Here is a 19,577-nt window from a genome sequence, read left to right as displayed (position 1 = left end):
GGAGAGTGTAGATGATTCTGTATCTGCTCACATCTTATGAGGGGTCTTGAGAACACATAGTCCACAGTGCTTCAAATTCAAAGAAATGTTAAATCTGAAAGAGCCCATAGCAAAAGTTATCAAGACTATCAGACTACTTCCTGTTTCCTGAATGTGCTGTGCACTTTTACATGTCCATACCCATGCTTGTTTTGGAGCATCTTTGCTCCTCAGGCTGCCTTGTAAAATGCAGCTTGTCCTCCAGCAACCTAAGCTCTGAATTAATCATTCCGTCATCAGTGATAGCATGGCATTATAAGAAACTATTAATATATAATTTCTCCCACCATATGTTTGAGTGCCCTGCAACATATTTCATAGTATAGTGTTTAGTTTGTGTTATTTTTCTATTTATACTTTAAGTTTTAAATGTTTATTTGAGCAGATAGGGTTATGTTATAGTAAGAATGGTGTGTGTATATAAATGAGAAAGTAGAAGGTAAAAGACTTTTAAATGACTTTCATTTCTAGCGTTTTTGATAGGAAATGAATTCACTCACACTTTTAGGTTTCTTATGGAATTCATTGAGGAAGAGAATATACAACTTAGTTCTGACTTATTCAGAAACCATAATGGTATTTTAAAAACATGCTATTATCTATGTTTCATTGTGATTCACTTCATTCTGAAGCTGCCAAAAGACCTGTCTTATATAGAGATACTTTGTATAACCATTGTTATAGAAGAGGATTGATACATTTCTGTATTTCTAATTTCTTAATTTATGATCATATGCTACTTCTGTGATCAAAAAATAAAGTTTGTTTTATTTTGTTTTGTTTTGTTTTCAAAGAAGAGACAGGATGACAATCATTAAAAAGTCAGCAAACAACAGATCCTGGAGAGGATGTGGAGAAACAGGAACGCTTTTACACTGTTGGGAGTGTAAATTAGTTCAACCATTGTGGAAGACAGTGTGGCGATTCCTTACGGATATAGAACTAGAAGTACCATTTGACCCAGCCATCCCATTACTGGGTATATGCCAAAAAGATTATAAATCATTCTACTATAAAGACACATGCACACATATGTTTATTGCAACACTATTCCCAATAGCAAAGACTTCAAACCAACCCAAATGTCCATCAGTGATAGACTGGATAAAGAAAATATGGCACATATACACCATGGAATACTATGCAGCCATAAAAAGGATGAGTTCATGTCCTTTGCAGGGACATGGATGAAGCTGGAAACCATCATTCTCAGCAAACTAACACAAGAACAGAAAATCAAACACCACATGTTCTCACTCATAAGTGGGAGTTGAACAATGAGAACACATGGACACAGGGAGGGGAACATCATACACGGAGGCCTGTCGGGGAGTGGGGGGCTAGGGGAGGGATAGCATTAGGAGAAATACCTAATGTAGGTGACGGATTGATGGGTGCAGCAAACCACCATGGCACCTGTATACCTATGTAACAAACCTGCACGTTCTGCACATGTACCCCAGAACTTAAAGTATTAAAAAAAAAAAAAAAGAGAGAGAGAGAGACAGGCTGGGCGTGGTGGCTCACGCCTGTAATCCCAGCACTTTGGGAGGCTCAGCCGGGTAGATCACGAGGTCAGAAGTTTGAGACCAGCCTGACCAACATGGTGAAACCCCGTCTCTACTAAAAAGACAAAAATTAGCCAGGCATGGTGGTGCACACCTGTAATCCCAGCTACTTAGGAGGCTGAGGCAGGAGAATTGCTTGACCTCGGGAGGTGGAGGTTGTAGTGAGCCGAGATCACACCACTGCACTCAGCCTGGCAGCAGAGCAAGACTCCATCTCAAAACAAAACAAAACAAAAACAAAAAAATGGTTGCTGATGTTGACTATGCCAAGTTAGAAACTGAAAAATGAAGAGGTGAATTTCATCCTTAAAGATAAGGTTTAAATTTTAAGATACTGGTATTTATGTGAGTAATGAAAGAATTGGTGAGAAAGTAATCCCATCTAATTCTTGTCTTCCTGATCAGTGGTTAGTCAAGAACAATTGGAGAAAAATTTCCAAATGGAGCATTAGAATCTTGTCTCAAGTTATAACAGGTTTATTACATATGATATAGAAAGCAAAAAACCTGGCTTTTACCTTTTGTTTGTTATTTTAATACCTTTAGTGTAGGTCGTCCTTCACTTGAATGCTAATGTTGACAGTAACTTGACCTTATGCTTTAGTCATCTTTTTGAATGCCACTGGACATTTGGCTCTTGGAAGATGGTAACTCTTAGTACTTCTTAGTAGTAAGTACTTCTCCCTGGTTTGTATATATTACTTATTTGAGAACCTATCTGCCATTGTGGCTGTCAGAGCTCAGCATAATTTAAATGCTTAAGGTGGGTGATTGAAGTACTTGAATGAGATATCTTTTCATCCATCTGCTGATGACTCACTAAAGAGTATTTTAAAGAAAGGATGTTCTCCAGCTCACCAGTGTGTTAGAGGAAAAATGACATATGGTATATCCCCTTAAAATTTAAGTTTTTAGAAAGCAGAAATGCATTATTCCAGTATTACTGTGAATACTCATATTACCAAAGATCATCCTCAATTGTAAGGTATTTATCTTTTTACAAAATGTCCTAAAATGGGTAAATTATTTAATAAAAACTGGCATACAAAGTTGCTGTAATTAGAACGTAATTGTTTTTAGACTTAACCATTAATTGAGGCTGTCAGTAGTTTGCAGCAGAATCCAAACATCTACTGTATTAAACTTCATCTAAAACCACATTATTCTTGATGATATTTTGTTATAATTGATACTTTGTTCTTTGATGCTTGAGAGATTGTATTTGCAGGTAATAATTTTATCTAAAAATTAAAATAAATTTTCTGGTTTCAGAGTATTATTTTGTTAATGTCTGCTGTTGCCCTTCACCTCTCTGAACCCTACTGATTTTTCTAGGTGAAGCTAAAGAATGTCAAGCTTGATGAAGTTTTCTTCTATCCCAATAGCTTAAATTATGGCATTTGGACATGGTTTATAGTATCTATTTCCTTTTTCCTTGTATTAGTTAGCTGTGTAATAGTTATGCCTCCCTCTTATACTGGCTCCTAGAGAGCAATGACTGTGTTTTAAGCATCCTTGTAGCACCTTTCACAGCACATATCCCCTATATTTTCAGGAAGTATTTATGAAAATCATTGTTTTTTATCCCAGATTTTCCAAATTAGACTTACATATAAGTCAGTTATTTGAGGTTTAAATGAGTAATTATGCAGTTAGCCATAATGGTTAAGGCTCTATAGTTAAGATTGCCCAGGTTTGAGTGCCTACTTCATTATGTATCAACTGTGAGACTCCCTCATATAGGAATGTTAGTATTAGCCTCCTAGAGTTGTTGATGAAGATTAACATAATTTGTTTAAAACATTTATTGAGATGCCTAACATATAGGATACACTAAATATAATGTAGTAGTAGTATAATATAACTTTTGCTAAATGTAGTCCTATTGGGCTGGCCTCTGAGCCCCTTGAAGGCCTGTCTTTTGGTCTTTATGTCTCAGGCACCTAACCTAGCAGACAGTCAATACTCAATAAATACTTGTTTGAATTGAATTGATTGATTTACCCTATTTTTATCTTCCATTACAGCCCACTGTTTGTAACATGGAAGATTGGTCGAGACAAAAGATTACGTGGATGCATAGGTACTTTTTCTGCCATGAATTTGCATTCAGGACTCAGGGAGTACACACTTACCAGGTGAAGACCAATTTTTGTTACCTCTGCTTTTACATTTAAAAAAAAAAAAAACTTACGAAACTTGAATCTGATACTTTAACTCCTTTTCTTTTACTGAATTGTCAACGTTCTTGTTTTCCTTCATGTCAGGTTTTTCCTTGTCTTTGACCATTTACCTTCTCTCTGGTAAAATATTATTCATATATATAATCATAATATAAAATACTGGGATTAATGTATTTCTGCCATCGATGTTTTGAAGTGTTTTTTTCTTCCAGTGGCCAGCTTATTTTGTATAACTTGAAAACCAATGACCAAATGTCCATGGGTTGCCAAAATATGTGATTTCTGTAGTAACAGTCATTATTTCTTCCCTGTTGTGTTTTTTGAAAATAGTTGTTGTCTCTTTCATCTTACACATTTTGTTACACTTTTAAGTACTTTTGAAATTGAAAGGAGAGCCTAGGAAGAAAGTGATGCTATAGCCTAGCAGTATAATCATTCACATTCACACTTCACCCAGAATTAATTGTAGCTTGCTTATTTTCTTTTATCTAACGCAAGGACAAAGCAATTCCTCATTACAATTGTTTAAAACTTCGTTCTTAATTTCTGAATTCACAAAATGCTATCTAGCATACAATGTGAGGTTTTTGGTTCAAGTTTATATTTCAAGCAAATTGTGACCCAAAATTATTTCAGAAGAAGAAAATTCCTTAGATAATAAGCTATTAGTAAAGGAATTTCCTGTTTTTGTTCACATTTTAGGGTGATTATCTGATACAGTTTCTATAGTTGTAACATGCACAGTGTCTGTCCAACAAGAAATTGCTCCCTGCTGACTATTGGCGCTTGGGGCATGTTGCTCAACCTCCATAGGTAAAATAGTCATTACAGTATTTTGTTCTGTATACTTAATAGAGGTGTTAGGAGAATGAAGTAATAATCACTATTTTACTTCAGGATTAATGTGGAACATTAATTATTTTACTGTAGAACTGCATAAATGCAGGCTCATAGCACCAGTTAATAAAATGCTGTAACTGAGTTTAGTATTCTCATATTTGAAGGTATGCAGTAGCTCACAGCTGCAGGGTTTTCTCAGCTTACAGTGAAGCCCAGAAAAAATAAAATAAAACAATGGCTTGGAGGATCATATTCATTTTTTAGCTTTTCGCAGGTATAAGAAACTGGATGTTTGGATTTGATTAAATAACATACAGGCTGTAAGGGTTGAAACACATATTCTGGAAATAAATTCAACTTGTTAAAGATAATATAAGTACTAGTCTAGGCATGTTAGATTTTTTTTTTCTGACATAAAATACAATGGGCTCATTTTTGGGACTTCAGCAAATTCTGCCAATGGCTACCTTTTTGAGATAGGTACAAATTAAATTACATATTTAATACTAATCAATGGCAATTTATTGTACATTTCCCAAAATAAGTTGTTATGAGGAACACTGGTTCCTTTGCGCTACCTGAAGAAAAGAATTCTGTGACCAGATAAGTTTGGGAAACACTGGTTAAAAACAGCTCTGCTCACTGTAGGACTTCTCAGAACCTTTTATGTTAATAGTGTTATGTATATCTAAGAGAGAGAAATAGAATGTAGCATTTTCCAGGCTTATTTGACTACAGGACCCTTTTATCCTCCCACCCCAAGGTCTGAGTGTTCCAAGGAACACATTTTTGGAAACACAAGTCTGTTTTCAAAACAGAGTATTACTTTATACTTGGGTAGTAAGAGTTGGTAGTATAGAAACCCTTTGTGCTTTCTAGTGAAATTGTAGCAGAAATCCCATTATCAAACATTATATACCTTAGAAATCTTTCGTAGTAGTAACTGTGGTAGCAATTGGGTTTTGTTTAAAGAAAAAAATAATTTTGCTTATGTTGGCAAGGGGTGAAAATATCCAACTTTTCTGGACTTCTCCATTTATATCCTAGGGTAATGACCAGAAGAATTACAGTAGAATTTTCTGACAGTAATGTGATTCTGAATGAATTGTTCAAATACTTGAACTTGGAAATTTGCCTACATTTGTATACCTTTTTACCCTCATTGCAATCTATAGCTCTTCCTGTTTACTTTTCAACTTTTTTCTCATGTTTCTATACAGCTTCCTCAAATTGTGTATATCACATTACAGAGGGGCGTGTGTGTGTGTACATGTGTTTGTGTGTGTATACACACATGCACATACATGGTTTTACTTCTCATTTTTGTTTGGCTTAATTTCCTTTCTTTAACAAGATATTAACAATCATACTATTTGGAAAAGATGAACAAAAGAAAACGAGTCTTACAAAATACAAGTAATCTTTTTTCCTGGATTCATTTCAGCATCAAAATTTATAAGGAGTCATTTTTTAAAAGTTGGAATATAATATTTTTCTGTCTAGTAGTGTGCTTATCATTTTTACATATTATGTTATTATGATTATTTTTGTTAATGGCTGCCATTTATTAAGAATTTACTACATCAGACATTGTTGAGGAGCTTTACATGCATAGTCCTTGTAATAACTCTTAGGTACTAATATCTACATTTTCAAAATGAGGAAACTGAGAATTAGGTAATTTAAATAATTTACCCACTCACACATCTATTAAGTGATAGAACTAGGATTCAAACCCAGAACATGTGTCTACAAAATCCATCCCCTGAGACAAAATTTTCTGATTATTTATGTTTTGAAGCTTTGTCATGAAAATAATGAACTTGAAAACAAGTTACTATACATTTCATAAATCATAGATCAGTAATCCTTCAAAAATTCTAGTAGAGGGTTAAGACTGAAATTTTGCAACATTATTTAAAATTCCAGAAAATCCATAGATAATATTATGGAAAGTATACAACTCAGAGTTGTATAGACCAGGCAGAAGAAAATTGACTTGAACTAATATTGTATTAAGGATAAAGCTTATTACAAAAAAATACTACTGTAGGACAGGAAATTGCATTCTTTAGCTACATGGACTTGACTTTAAGAATACAATTTTTTTTTTTTAACATAAAAATTGGTGATTCTTGGCCTCTGGTCGTCCCACCTTAAAACCCATAACTCACAAAATGAATAAATAGAATTAAATGAACTTAGGGGATGGGGCATAAAGGAGGGAGAAAGCAAAGCAAAACAAAACAAAACAAAACAAAACATAAACAGTGAAATTAAAGGCATTCTAGGCATAGGCATCTTTTTAAAGATTAGAATAACCGGTTCATCTGTGATTAGATAGACTTGTTTGATTTTCAGAATGTTACTCAATTATCTCTCTTCTTTTTTTTATTGTGGGAAAATATATGTAACATAAAATTTACCATTTTAACCATTTTTAAATGTATAGTCCTGTGGCCTTAAGCACAACCACATTGTCATACAGTCATCACCACCATCCATCTCCAGAACGTTTTTCGTCTTCCCCAACTCAAACTCTGTACCCATTAAACATGAACTCCACATTCTTCCTCCTCCAGGCCCTGGCAACCACCACTCTTTTTTGTGTTGCTATGAATTTGACTACTCTAGGTACCTCATATCAGTGGAATCATATGATAGTCATTTTGTGACTAGCTTATTTCACTTAGCATAATGTCTTCAAGGTTCATCCATGTGGTAGTGTGTGTCAATTTACCTTCTTTTTAAGGCTGAATATTCCATTGTATGTATATACCACATTTTGTTTATCCTTTCATCCATTGGTGGATGTTTGGGTGGGTGGCTTCTACCTTTTGGCTGTTGTGAATAATGCTGCAATGAACATAGGTGTACAAAATATCTGTTTGAGTACCCTTTTTCCTCTTAAAAGTTAACCAGTTTATAGAAGACAGTGATCTAGCTTGTGTGTAGTACCTTAACTCTAAAACCTTTCTTAAAAATATGACCAGGTATTTTAAAAATGAAATGCCTATCCTGAATTAAGTTTTTATTTATAAATAAAATTATAAACTTTTAATTTTAATAAAATTTAATTTTAATTTTAATAAAATTATTAAAACTTTAAAAATTAAAGTACTTATCATTAAAGTACTTGTCATAGTCATGTTGTATGTTCAAATATGACCAGGTATTTTTAAAATGAAATGCCTATCCTGAATTAAGGTTTTTAAATATATATATATAAACATAATCTTTTAAATGTAAAGTACTTGTCATAGTCAAGTTATATGTTCTCCTAATTGAAATTTTGATTTTAGATTGAAAGAAAATCTTATAAAGAGGCTGAGGATTTCTTCTCAATTGTGAAAAAACATAGTATCTGTGTAGGTAATGCAAAGTTTGTGAGAAGTACATGGAACTATTATAAATAGACTATTCTTTCCCTGACCTTGAAGGATCTGGGTAAAAGCAGGAAAGATTATAGAAAATACGAAGCAGGATGGAGAGCTCAGAATTATTGATAAAAGCCTATCCATAGAATTTGGTGATAAAGTCCACAAATTACCCTATTTATCATTGCTGAAGACTTCAAAGTAGAAATATTCTTTGTCCGAGCTGAAGGAGATAATTTCCAGTATTGTTTATGGCTTTTATACATTAGAAAGCAGAGGCAGATTTATTTCCCCAATTTTAGTACTTAGAAAACATACTTTTATAAAGAGGAGAATTAACACTAAGATAGATGAATATAAACATCTCAGTCAAAAAAGATTCCTTAAAATTTTGTCTAATAAATTTCCCAGCAAAATGCAGATCTATTTCTTTATGTAAATTCAAGTTGGCTGTAATTCTTCCAGAACACATAAGTAATTAATAGATATATTCTTATTCTGCAAAACAGGAATGTGGCCTGTCACCACACTTAAAAAAAGACTTTTTTTCTCCTTTACTTTGTTGTACTTAGACCTCTTGGCAGTGAAATAATTATTCAGGTGCTGGCAGTTCTAGAGCTTGATTGTGAACTATGCCACTTTTGTTGAACTACTTAATTCTGAGAAATTAGCAATGAAAGTTTAGCCCTTTCTAGGGAACAGTGTGACCACATTAAAGGTGATGTGCTGTGTTTTGTTTTGGAGTTTTATTTTGTTCTGTGTGGGTTAGTGGGGTTGTGTGTCAGGGGAGTTTGGGGGGGGATTGATTGCTTGCATGATACAGATGTTCACTTTCCATTAGATATTTTGAGATATTGAAAATAGCTAACAAACCTACTTTATTACTTTCAAAGGTCCTAGCTACATTGGGTACTTGTGGGTGACTAGATTCATTGTAAACTGGATTTGCTTTTATATTTTGGTGTTGCAATCTGGCATTTTTCTAAAGCAGTATGAGTTTAAAGCCATTATAAGCAGCATAATATTTTCCCCTGTCATGGTAGACCGTCTTGTGATCATTTTTATTCTTGATTATTTGGGTAACCACTCTAGGCTCATTGTGAATAATTAGATTAAACAAGTTCCTCCTCCCTCTCATTTAATATTAGTCTTTATGGTAGCATCACCCAGATTGATTTTTCTTATGAAAAGAAAAGCTGTACGAATCACCTCTGACTGTACATTATTGTTATGGATGCTCATTCTGGAGATGTTAAGGCCAAACAATTTTTGGCAAGTGATTGTGGCAAGACTCCTGGCTAAAGTATGCATTTTGGGGAAATAAATTAGGTGTATCACAAACAATGCAAAATTAATTAGTTTAATTTACAACCTACATTTTTTGCCTTTTTATAGAACAGATGATGGCCTGAGTCCTAAAACTTATACCTAATTTGATAGTTTCAGTATATTAATTACAAAATGGGAAACATTTGTCAGATTTTATAGGCGCTTAATTTAAGGTACAGTTTGGAACCTAGGTTGTTGTATGCTCTTTACTCAAAATCATCCATAGGGAAGCATGGTGAAATATCTGCACAAATCTGGAATCCTCATTTTAGCCATGAGGTTAATGCACTCCTTCATTATCCCAAGATTGTGCTAATGTGCAGAGATGTAGCCACAAAATTCCCAGCAGAATGGAAACTAAACAGCAGGAACCATTTGCAGAATGGGTAATGGCTCCTGAATTGTAGAGAATTGTTTGAATTCATATAGCACCTATTGCCATAGGAATTAAGTGTAGTGAGTATATCAGATTCTAATTCCTTATCACATCTTTCAGATCTTCAGAGTTTGCAGTTGGAATCTCCCTCCTGCTTTGATTAAGAGCCACAGGCAAAATGCCTGGGGCAGAAAAGGCCATCTGTGAAAAGGTAGTGTTGAGAGAAGCTGAAAATGGGCTTTTTCAGCACCAGGGCTCTTGGTTCTTAAGTTTGATAGGGAGAGAGTCAACTGCAAGAAATTTACCCTGTTCTTACATCTGTCTGTAAAGTTTAATACCTCTCTGATCCTTCGAGGCTGTTTCCCCTTTTAATCATGTTTGAACAGTTCATTCTGCAAATCTTGTCTTAATTTTGCCTTAGGAGTTTATGATATATTAGGAGAGATAATAAGTTATCAAAATAATTGTAGTCCTAGGTAGAAAATAGTTTTTCTCAAGAAGCAGAGGAGCTGATACTGGATGATTACTACTCTGTATCTGTTAGAAAAGCTAAAAGGTATTTAAAGATAACTATGAAATTATTTTATTTGGTTCATCCCTAGTTCACTTTGTATAAAAGCAAAACAATATGTACCACTTTCTGGCTTGTTTTTATCCTACATGGGCCAAAAAGGTCAAATTTACAGGGATGTGTATAAATCATTATTATCAAAGCAACCATATACAAGGTGTTGGGTACTTTTTTTTTTTTTTTTTTTTTTTTTTTTTTGAGACGGAGTCTTGCTCTGTCACCCAGGCTGGAGTGCAGTGGCCGGATCTCAGCTCACTGCAGCCTCCGCCTCCCGGGTTCACGCCTTTCTCCTGCCTCAGCCTCCCGAGTAGCTGGGACTACAGGCGCCCGCCACCTCGCCCGGCTAGTTTTTTTTGTATTTTTTAGTAGAGACGGGGTTTCACCGTGTTAGCCAGGATGGTCTCGATCTCCGGACCTTGTGATCCGCCCGCCTCGGCCTCCCAAAGTGCTGGGATTACAGGCTTGAGCCACCGCGCCCGGCCAGGGTACTTATATTTTAAGAAATTTGTAATACATATTTTAAAGGGGAAAATGATCTTGTCATAGAAGAAAAAGCCTTTGAAATAGAGGACTCGTAAAAGAGCGTGCATGCACATGCACACACACACACGGAATTTACCAAACATTAGCTAGAACCAAGTTGGATTATAGCTCTGATGCTTGGCAAATGAAGAAAATTAAAAGTTATTTCACTTTCCTCTTGTCTTGTTAAAGTGAATTCATATTTTGTTTTAGTACAGTAAACTGATATCTCTCTCCTTTCCTGAGAGTCATTGTCTGCGAAAGTCTTCATTTTCTCAGATGAACGACTGAAATGGTAAAGCTAAGTTAGAACACAAATATTGTATGAAATTGTTACATTAGATGTGGCCTAAAATTATACTATAGACATTAAAAATATATTTCTTTTGTCTGAATATTTACATAATAAATATTGGGCTTACTTATAAGTGTCTAAAGTATTTGAGTCATTAGGACCTGAATGAACAGGAGGACAGATTTGTATCTTAGTGTTCTGGAAGAATAAGATAGTTATGCTTTGATGTAACTCAAGGTGATTATCATGCAAATCGTATGCTTTTACCACTTTTATGGGGACAATGTTAGGAATTTAAGTACTTTTAAATAATTGAAAGTTGAGGTTTTGGTGTAGCAATTGAATATTAAAATTTTAGTTATGATCTTATGAGCATGAGAAATACTTTTTAAAAGTAGAAGGCAAAAGAAATGAAGCCCTTCTCTCTGATCTTTCCCCTTCTCTCAAACTTTAAACTGCCTTAAATGTGGTTATCCAAAGTAGCAGTCTTTGGAAAAAACTTACTTTTCATCATTGATAATAATTTGTTGATCTTTAAATGCTGAACACTTTTGCATCATAAGTCCTTTATCTTGCATCATAAATATATTTTTCTTTTTTTTTTTTTTGAGACGGAGTCTCGCTCTGTCGCCCTTGGCTGGAGTGCAGTGGCCAGATCTCAGCTCACTGCAAAGCTCCGCCTCCCGGGTTTATGCCATTCTCCTGCCTCAGCCTCCCGAGTAGCTGGGACTACAGGCGCCCGCCACCTTGCCCGGCTAATTTTTTGTATTTTTTTTTTTAGTAGAGACGGGGTTTCACCATGTTAGCCAGGATGGTCTCGATCTCCTGACCTTGTGATCCGCCCGTCTCGGCCTCCCAAAGTGCTGGGATTACAGGTTTGAGCTACCGCGCCCAGTATAAATACATTTTTCTTAGAAACAACTCTAGTTTTTCTTACATTCTCTCTCAATTTTTAAATAAAGAACAAACTTGCAACATAAAAGTCCTGTCCTAAAGAACTACGTTATCTGATTTACTTCTTGTTAACAAAAGAAATAAAATACATCTATATTTATATAACAAAATAGACATGGACAAATTGTAACATTTAAAAAATTTTCTATTGGAATAGAATTTCACAGATGCTAGGAAATTCTAAAGATGGAAAACAGTATAGTCATGTACCGCATAATGACGTTTTGGTCAACAGTGGACTGCATATACAGCAGTGGTCCCATAAAATTATAATACTGTAATTTTACTCTACCATTTCTATATTTAGGTGCACAAATACGATTGTATTACGGTTGCCTACATTACACAGTATAGTAACATGCTGGATAGCTTTGTAGCCTAGGAGCAATAGGCTATATCATATAGCCTAGGTGTGTTGTAGACTATACCATCTAGGTTTGTGTAAGTACACTCTATGATGTTCACACAACAATGAAATTTTTAATGATGCATTTCTCAGAATGAATCCCTGCCCTTAAGCAATACATGACTGTATTTAATACATTCTTTTGAGAGTGAAGCTTAATTATTGTTAATATCAAATGTGCAGTGTACTTTTCAGTATATTTAAAATCTAAAAGTGAAGAAAATACATTTGGATTCATAAGGTACAGATTTACACTTGGTCTCATGTTCAGAAAACTCATTTTTATTAATTTTACTTCAGCTCAAAAAATTATCCTGTAAATATACACACTGAAACTACAGACTTGTTCAAATTAGATTAGCATGTTATTGTCTCCATTTTTAACACTCTGCTTTTTTATTTCTACATGGAAATGCTAACTTTTGTATCCTTGCTAGTAGTGAAAGTTAGAAAAGTCCATAAAATAAATTCTTAGAAGCTTTAATTAAAGGGATTGCCCAGAACTCAACTTCTTGTTGCTATACCCACCTACCTTCAGGACTACTTTATATGTTCTACAAAGCTGATTTAAAAGGTTCCAACTGTAGCCACTTCACTGAGGATGGCAGGAAAGAGAATCTCTTTTAAGTTCTGCAGGCTGCTTTTAACCTAAACCATTCTTCTAAGATGACCATTAGTTGCCTCCTAGCTAAGCCTGGAGAAGTATTCTAAGCCTTTGAAATAAGTGGAGCTGTGTTGCATATGAAGAACAGTAAACAACTGTACACTGCTGGTTAGACTTGTACTGCTAATGAGATCATGGGTTCAATTCCTATTTGGACCAGTTCTCTTTGTTTTGTTCCACATCAAAGACTGTACCCTGGATCCCAGGCACTGATTACAGTGGGGCTCAGACAGAGCATGTGGGCGAATCAGTACCAAACCCAAGTTTTAGCATCATTTCAGCATATGAAATGTGCTACATTAAAAGTACCCAAAACAATGTGGTCTTAAAATGTGATATGCACAAACCCTTTGAAAGTAGCAAGACAGACATGCCCTTTTTCTAAAATTGACAAATCCTGAAGAGGAAGAAAAGAGTTGGGACAATAAAACACTGGTTCTGGAATCTGGAATGTTGCTTTAAGTCCAGGCCAGCAGTGACAAAAGTTATTGTAGTGACCTCTGGACAGACACTGCCATTGAGCAGGCCTCTGGTATAGAAAACATGGTACATTTGGGAGCTGTGAATATAGCTCCAGGTGTGCTCCTGAATCAGTTCACGGTAGATTATGCTTAACAACATTGAGATGTTATTGGAGGTGTGGATGAGGAAGTTTGTTGTTGCAGTCCTTCTTTGCACCTTATTTTAAAGATTAAATGAAACATTTTTCTAATTGCCTTCTTAAAAATTTTAAATGGAAGGGAAGTTTACTTCTGATGCTTCAGTGTTTTAAATTCAACTTATAGACTGACAACCTAAATTCATGGTATAACACAGTTCTTTTCCTTTTTTTTGTATCTGCAATGAAAATAAGGTACAACCCAGGTTTTTACATAGCCTGACTAGAAGTATTCTACTTCAAGATCTGAGAGTAGCATTTTCTCAAACTTTCACCTTAAAAAACAGCATCACCAAATAAAAACTATCACACAGGATGGATAAGAAGTTTTATAGATCTTTTTGGTGATGAACTATGACATGATCTTTATAGATTGTAAAATATAGTTGAAACTATGTACATAACTAAAATTTTTAAACTTTATTTGCTGTTAAATTCTGTGAAATTTTAGTTATTTAAAATAAACATGCAAAAATATGAAATGTAATGTTTCAGATTGCAAGGTAATATGTAATGTAGTTTAATGTAGTGTTTGTAAGATACTCTCGTCTAATACTAACTAGTAGTATTTTGATTTGTACAGTCCTAATTTGTTCAAATGACTTCATTTTAACATGTACCGATGTAGATTAATAATGTAAGTTCTGATTTAAAGAATGGTGACAAAATGGTGCATGTAATCCTTTTGCAAGTGTTGGGGAGATCAGTATGTTTTGAAGAGAGTAATTTAACTTTTGGGTGCCAGGAAATGGGTTATCTCAAAGACCATTGCTGGCAGTGGGCAGGCCTGGTAATACTGGCACAGAGCATTAATCATAACACCTTATTAACGGTGAGGTGAATAACTTTGAAATAAAGTTTTAGGGAAAAAAAGAGACTACCCAAAACGTAGCTATCTCATGAATAGTTAATTATAATAATAATTGCTTTGAATCTAAAAGAAAAAAGAATATTTTTAGATGCTAATTTTTCTTCACAAACTCTCTGAAGAGTGTCATTGTGACATTAGAGAAAAAGTCTTTGGAGTGGCGGTAGAACTGACAACACAGGTTGGACTTCAGCAGGCCTGAAAATGGTATGGTCAAAAGGGAAGCTTTCTTTCTGCCTCTAATAAAGAGTAGTGGCTAGGAATAGGAGTCATCTCAGATGATACTGGATTTCAGCTGAAGCAACTCTTAAATATTTCAGTGGTAAAAGGATGACTATGTTAAATTCATGGGTTTGTAAATACATGTTATAAAATGTAATTGTTCTTTTTAAAAGTACATATTTTTTTTAAAAGGCTACATTTTAAATTTGTCATCTATTGTGTATTGAGATGCTCCCGTGCCTCACAGATCAGCTCACTATGTGGTAGCTATTGTCTAAAAATATGTACCCTCTCATACTGTTGCAGCTTCCTCTTCATAGGCTTTATTATTGCCCAGAGCAGCACATTTACCCCATTAGCCAAAATGGCACAAACACACCCATTGGCATGACTGAACTCTCCTCAGTGGGTGTCAATCCTTATATCTGAGATGAGAAGCTTTCCTGTGTCTACCTTTCTCACCTAGAATAAAAGCCAGAGTATTTAAAACACATATATTTCACTCAAAGGAAAATTAATGTTCTGCAATGAATGCCACCATGCTCAGCTTGCCCCTCTCACCTCATCTCCTACTCCCCTCTTCCCACCTCCATTCATTCTCTTGGCCTTAGCCAGGCCGGTTTCCTTGTTTTCCTTTGAACCCACCAAGCATGGTCCCCCACTAGGGCCTTTGCACTTGAATTTTCTTTGCTTGCAACAGTCTTCTACTAGATAGACATGAAGCTTGGCTTCCTCACTCCCTTCAGGTCTCTATTCAAATGATACCATTATCAGTGACACGTATGTAAAATAGCAAGGCCTACATTTGATATCTGGCTCTCCCTGCCTGTTTACCCTGCTTCATTTTTCTCCATAGCACTTATCACCACCTGGCATACTCTAAATTCACTTGTATATTTGTGAGTCTCTCTTAATGCGAATGTAAGTTCCATGAGGGCAAGGACTGCTGTAATATTCCCCAAAGCCTACAACAGTGTGTGGTACATAGTAGGCATTCAGAAAATATTATTTTTAAAAGTCTTGTTTTTATCAGCATTTAGGAATAGTGGATTATAAAGTATGATTCTTTGTCTTACTACTTTACCTAGATGTGAAGTTATTTGGTCTTTTTGTAGCTGGTTTCTTACAGTTTTCATTGAGTGCATATTGAATGTATTTTTGTGTGTGTGAGTGGTTTGACATTAAAATTCCCTTTTAAAAGTCATTTTATCATGAACACTTTTAAATACTCACAAAAATAGACTATTATAATGATGCAGTCATTTTTATAATAGTAATATTTTTCTCTTTTATTTTTGTGGGGAACAGACTCTCACTATGTTACCCAGGCTAGTCATGAACTCCTGGGCTCAAACGATCCTCCCACCTCTGCTTCTCTAAGTGTTGGGATTACAGGTGTGAGCCACCACACCTGGCTGCTTTTTCATTTTACTTATTTTTGTTTTGACACTTGCTTTTTAAGTACAGAGGCAGTATGAGGTTGCAGAAAGAGCATGGGCTTTAGAGGTAGCCATATCTGGGTTCTAGTTGTGAATCCCTCAATTCTTAGCTTTGTGACCCAAGGGAAGCTACTGAAGTTCTGCCATGCCTTGGTTTTCTCATCTGTAAAATGGGTATAATTCTAAACTGGTAAGTTTGTTGTGAGGATTAGGATATATATGTATACGAAGTATCTTGTACATACTAGGTATGTAGTAAATATTTATATTGTAGTACATGTATAGTAAATATTTATATTTCTACTTTAGGAAGAAATTAAGTAGTGAGAATGGCCAAGAAATGAAATTTTAAATATATTTATAGCAATTTCAATTTTTCTTTTCCTCATGGACACATGTAGGTAGGCAGGAATTTTTATAATATGAGAAGAAACAAGCATCATCAGTAAATAAGCCTGTGACCCCATAATCAGTCACCATCACATATCTGTTTATGTAATTCTTTAAAAAATACACACATACAGCAAAACGCTATCAGTCTATATTTCCTGTTGGTTCTGCCCCACAGATATCTCTTGAATCCACCCCATCCTCTTCAGCCTCACTGCCACTGCCTTTGTCTGGGTTCTTATTCTGGCTCACTGGTTTCCCTGCTTCCCTTTGAAGCCATTCTACACCAATCACCAGAATTATCTTTCTTGACAAAAATCTATCTCACTCTCCTTAAAACAGTGCCTGTTATTCCTTATTACCAGAGAGGAAAACCTATTTTTATTAAGAAGCATAGCACTTAAGGACCTAACCTCACACTCCAGCTATGCACAATTATTCACCACTTCCCAAATATATTCTTTCATGTCTCTCTGGCTTCACATTTTTTTCTTTGCCTCTCCCCATTTCCACCCAGTCAATTCCTACTCATCCTTCAAGACTCAACTTGCTCATTGCTTCCTCTGTGAGATTTCCTTGACAGTCCCCATGAAAATTGGTCAGTCTCTGAGTTCACACGGCACTTAGTTCAGGCCTCTATTATAACACTTAACACACTGGATTATAATTATTAATTTTATGTTTGTCTCTCCCTTTTGAAATTGCGCTCCACAGTAGTTTACCAAGCAACATCAAAGCAAACTAACAAAAACCAGTCTCATTGCTTTGTAGCAACTTTGCTTGATCCTGATAACCATTCTATTCTCTTTCTTTTCTGTTTGCGTGTGTTAGCTTACATTTGTCACCTTTTCTTGCTATCAGCATACTTGAGCAAGTAAGAGTTACCAGTGTTGATTGATAGTGCAAAGGGTGGCTTAAGGCCACTTGGAATTAGACTGAGCCAGAGGACAGGGATCCTTATACGTAACACTTTAGAAAGCAAATTGACATGAGGTTGATCTCATTATAAGTGATTGAAGATACACTATGTGAATTGATTCCTGCCATGGAACCATAGAGCTAGAAGAGATTCTTTTAAGTCATCTAGTCCAACCCCTATCCGATACTTTAATTTCTCTTAAAAATCTCCTGAATAATGAGCATCTAGCTTCTATTTGAACATCTCTGTAGACTTGGAAGTCACTTCCAGTTAAGTAGCCCATTTCATTTTCATACACCTCTGAACTCTACTGCCATAACTCCAGTTACCACATAGTTTTAGTCGAAGGGGTAGAAGTCAAAGATTGCCTGCAATTAGTACTTTATTCTTTATAGAAAGCTGCATTAACCAGCAGTGGTTAAGCTTAACCCTCTGGTAATGAGTCTTTAGGAGTTTAGGACTAGTAAGATAACACAGCTTTACAACTGAGTCCCATCCACCCACCCATACAAATTTTAACTCTTCCTTATTATTGAAACCTTTGAAACTACTGCTGCACAACTCTCACAGTCTGCCTTAGACTTCTGGAGTTGGCTGAACCCTAGAGCCCAGAGATTCCGAGATACACCTGGTGCTAGATCTTTTAGTGATCCCAACAATGACACAGAGTTGGAACTAGAGTTAGAACACAGGTCTCCTGACATTGCCTTGGACTATCTTTACAAATTCCAAAATAGAAAGTACCCATATTATATGTGACTTGATGCTTAAAAAATGAAAAAGTACCCATAAAAGTATATGAATTTATTAGTTTTAGTTAGGAAGCATACAATTTCAAGGAACCCTGTAATGAAATAATGATTTTGTAATGTAAAGATTTATTCTTGCTGGGCGCGGTGGCTCACGCCTGTAATCCCAGCACTTTGGGAGGCCGAGGCGGGTGGATCACGAGGTCAGGAGATCGAGACCATCCTGGCTAACATGGTGAAACCCCGTCTCTACTAAAAATACAAAAAATTAGCCGGGCGTGGTGGTGGCGCCTGTAGTCCCAGCTACTTGGGAGGCTGAGGCAGGAGAATGGTGTGAACCCGGAGGCGGAGCTTGCAGTGAGCTGAGATCAGATCGCGCCACTCACTCCAGCCTGCGTGACAGAGCGAGACTCCGTCTCAAAAAAAAAAAAAAAAAGATTTATTCTTGAGTTATCTTCCTTGTGTCAAGTTTAGGCATACTTCCATAAAATGAAGAATACCCTTAGAACTATTCAACTGCAAGAATAACAGAATATCAGAGTTAGAGAAACTCAAAGAAACACCTTAAGTTTATTATCTTAGATTTCCCTCTTCTCTTCTCTTCTCTTCTCTTCTCTTCTTAACAGAGTCTCACTCTGTCACCAGGCTGGAGTGCAGTGGCACGATCTCGGCTCACTGCAACCTCCGCCTCCCAGGTTCAAGCAATTCTCCTGCCTCAGCCTCCCAAGTAGCTGGGACTACAGGTGTGCACCACCACGCCCAGCTAATTTTTGTATTTTCAGTGGAGACGGGGTTTCGCAGTGTTGGCAAGGATGGTCTCGATCTTTTGACCTCATGATCCACCCACCTTGGCCTCCCAAAGTGCTGAGATTACAGGTGTGAGCCATCGCGCCCAGCCAGATTTCCCTTTTCTTTAAACATATCTCTGCTTGTTATGTGTCCCAATCATACTTGTAACTTCTGTTTTGTGTGTGTGTGTGCTGGAACTCTCATAAGTATTTTATATAAGTTACCTCGTCTAATATTTCCAACAACCTTGTGAAGGTGAAAGTATTTCACTTATATTGCAGTTAGGGAAAACAAGGTCTTCGATGGTTAAGTAATTTGCTGAATGACAGCTAATATATAACCTGATTCTATCTAACTCCAAAGCCTGTGCTCCCAACCACTGTGCAATACTGCTTCCTTCCAGTAATATCACTCCCCCT

General features: G+C 35.8%; 2 protein-coding genes across 4 annotated transcripts in view; one reads left to right on the top strand and one right to left on the bottom strand.

The window, feature by feature from the left end:
* TMEM164 (transmembrane protein 164) overlaps window positions 1-19,577 on the bottom strand; it is a 345,939-nt gene that overhangs the window by 71,677 nt on the left and 254,685 nt on the right. The gene's annotated exons all lie outside the window — the stretch shown is intronic.
* The window catches only part of AMMECR1 (AMMECR nuclear protein 1), a 133,446-nt gene that overhangs the window by 59,123 nt on the left and 54,746 nt on the right, over window positions 1-19,577 (top strand). For both annotated transcript variants that reach the window (XM_015128010.3, XM_077988083.1), the window contains exon 2: window positions 3,635-3,745. In XM_015128010.3, the coding sequence (XP_014983496.1) occupies window positions 3,635-3,745 (111 nt within the window). The remainder of the gene's footprint in view (window positions 1-3,634; window positions 3,746-19,577) is intronic.

Source organism: Macaca mulatta, chromosome X (assembly GCF_049350105.2).
Source record: "Macaca mulatta isolate MMU2019108-1 chromosome X, T2T-MMU8v2.0, whole genome shotgun sequence".
NCBI classification, from domain to species: Eukaryota; Metazoa; Chordata; class Mammalia; order Primates; family Cercopithecidae; genus Macaca; species Macaca mulatta.
This window is presented reverse-complemented; position numbering and strand designations above follow the sequence as displayed.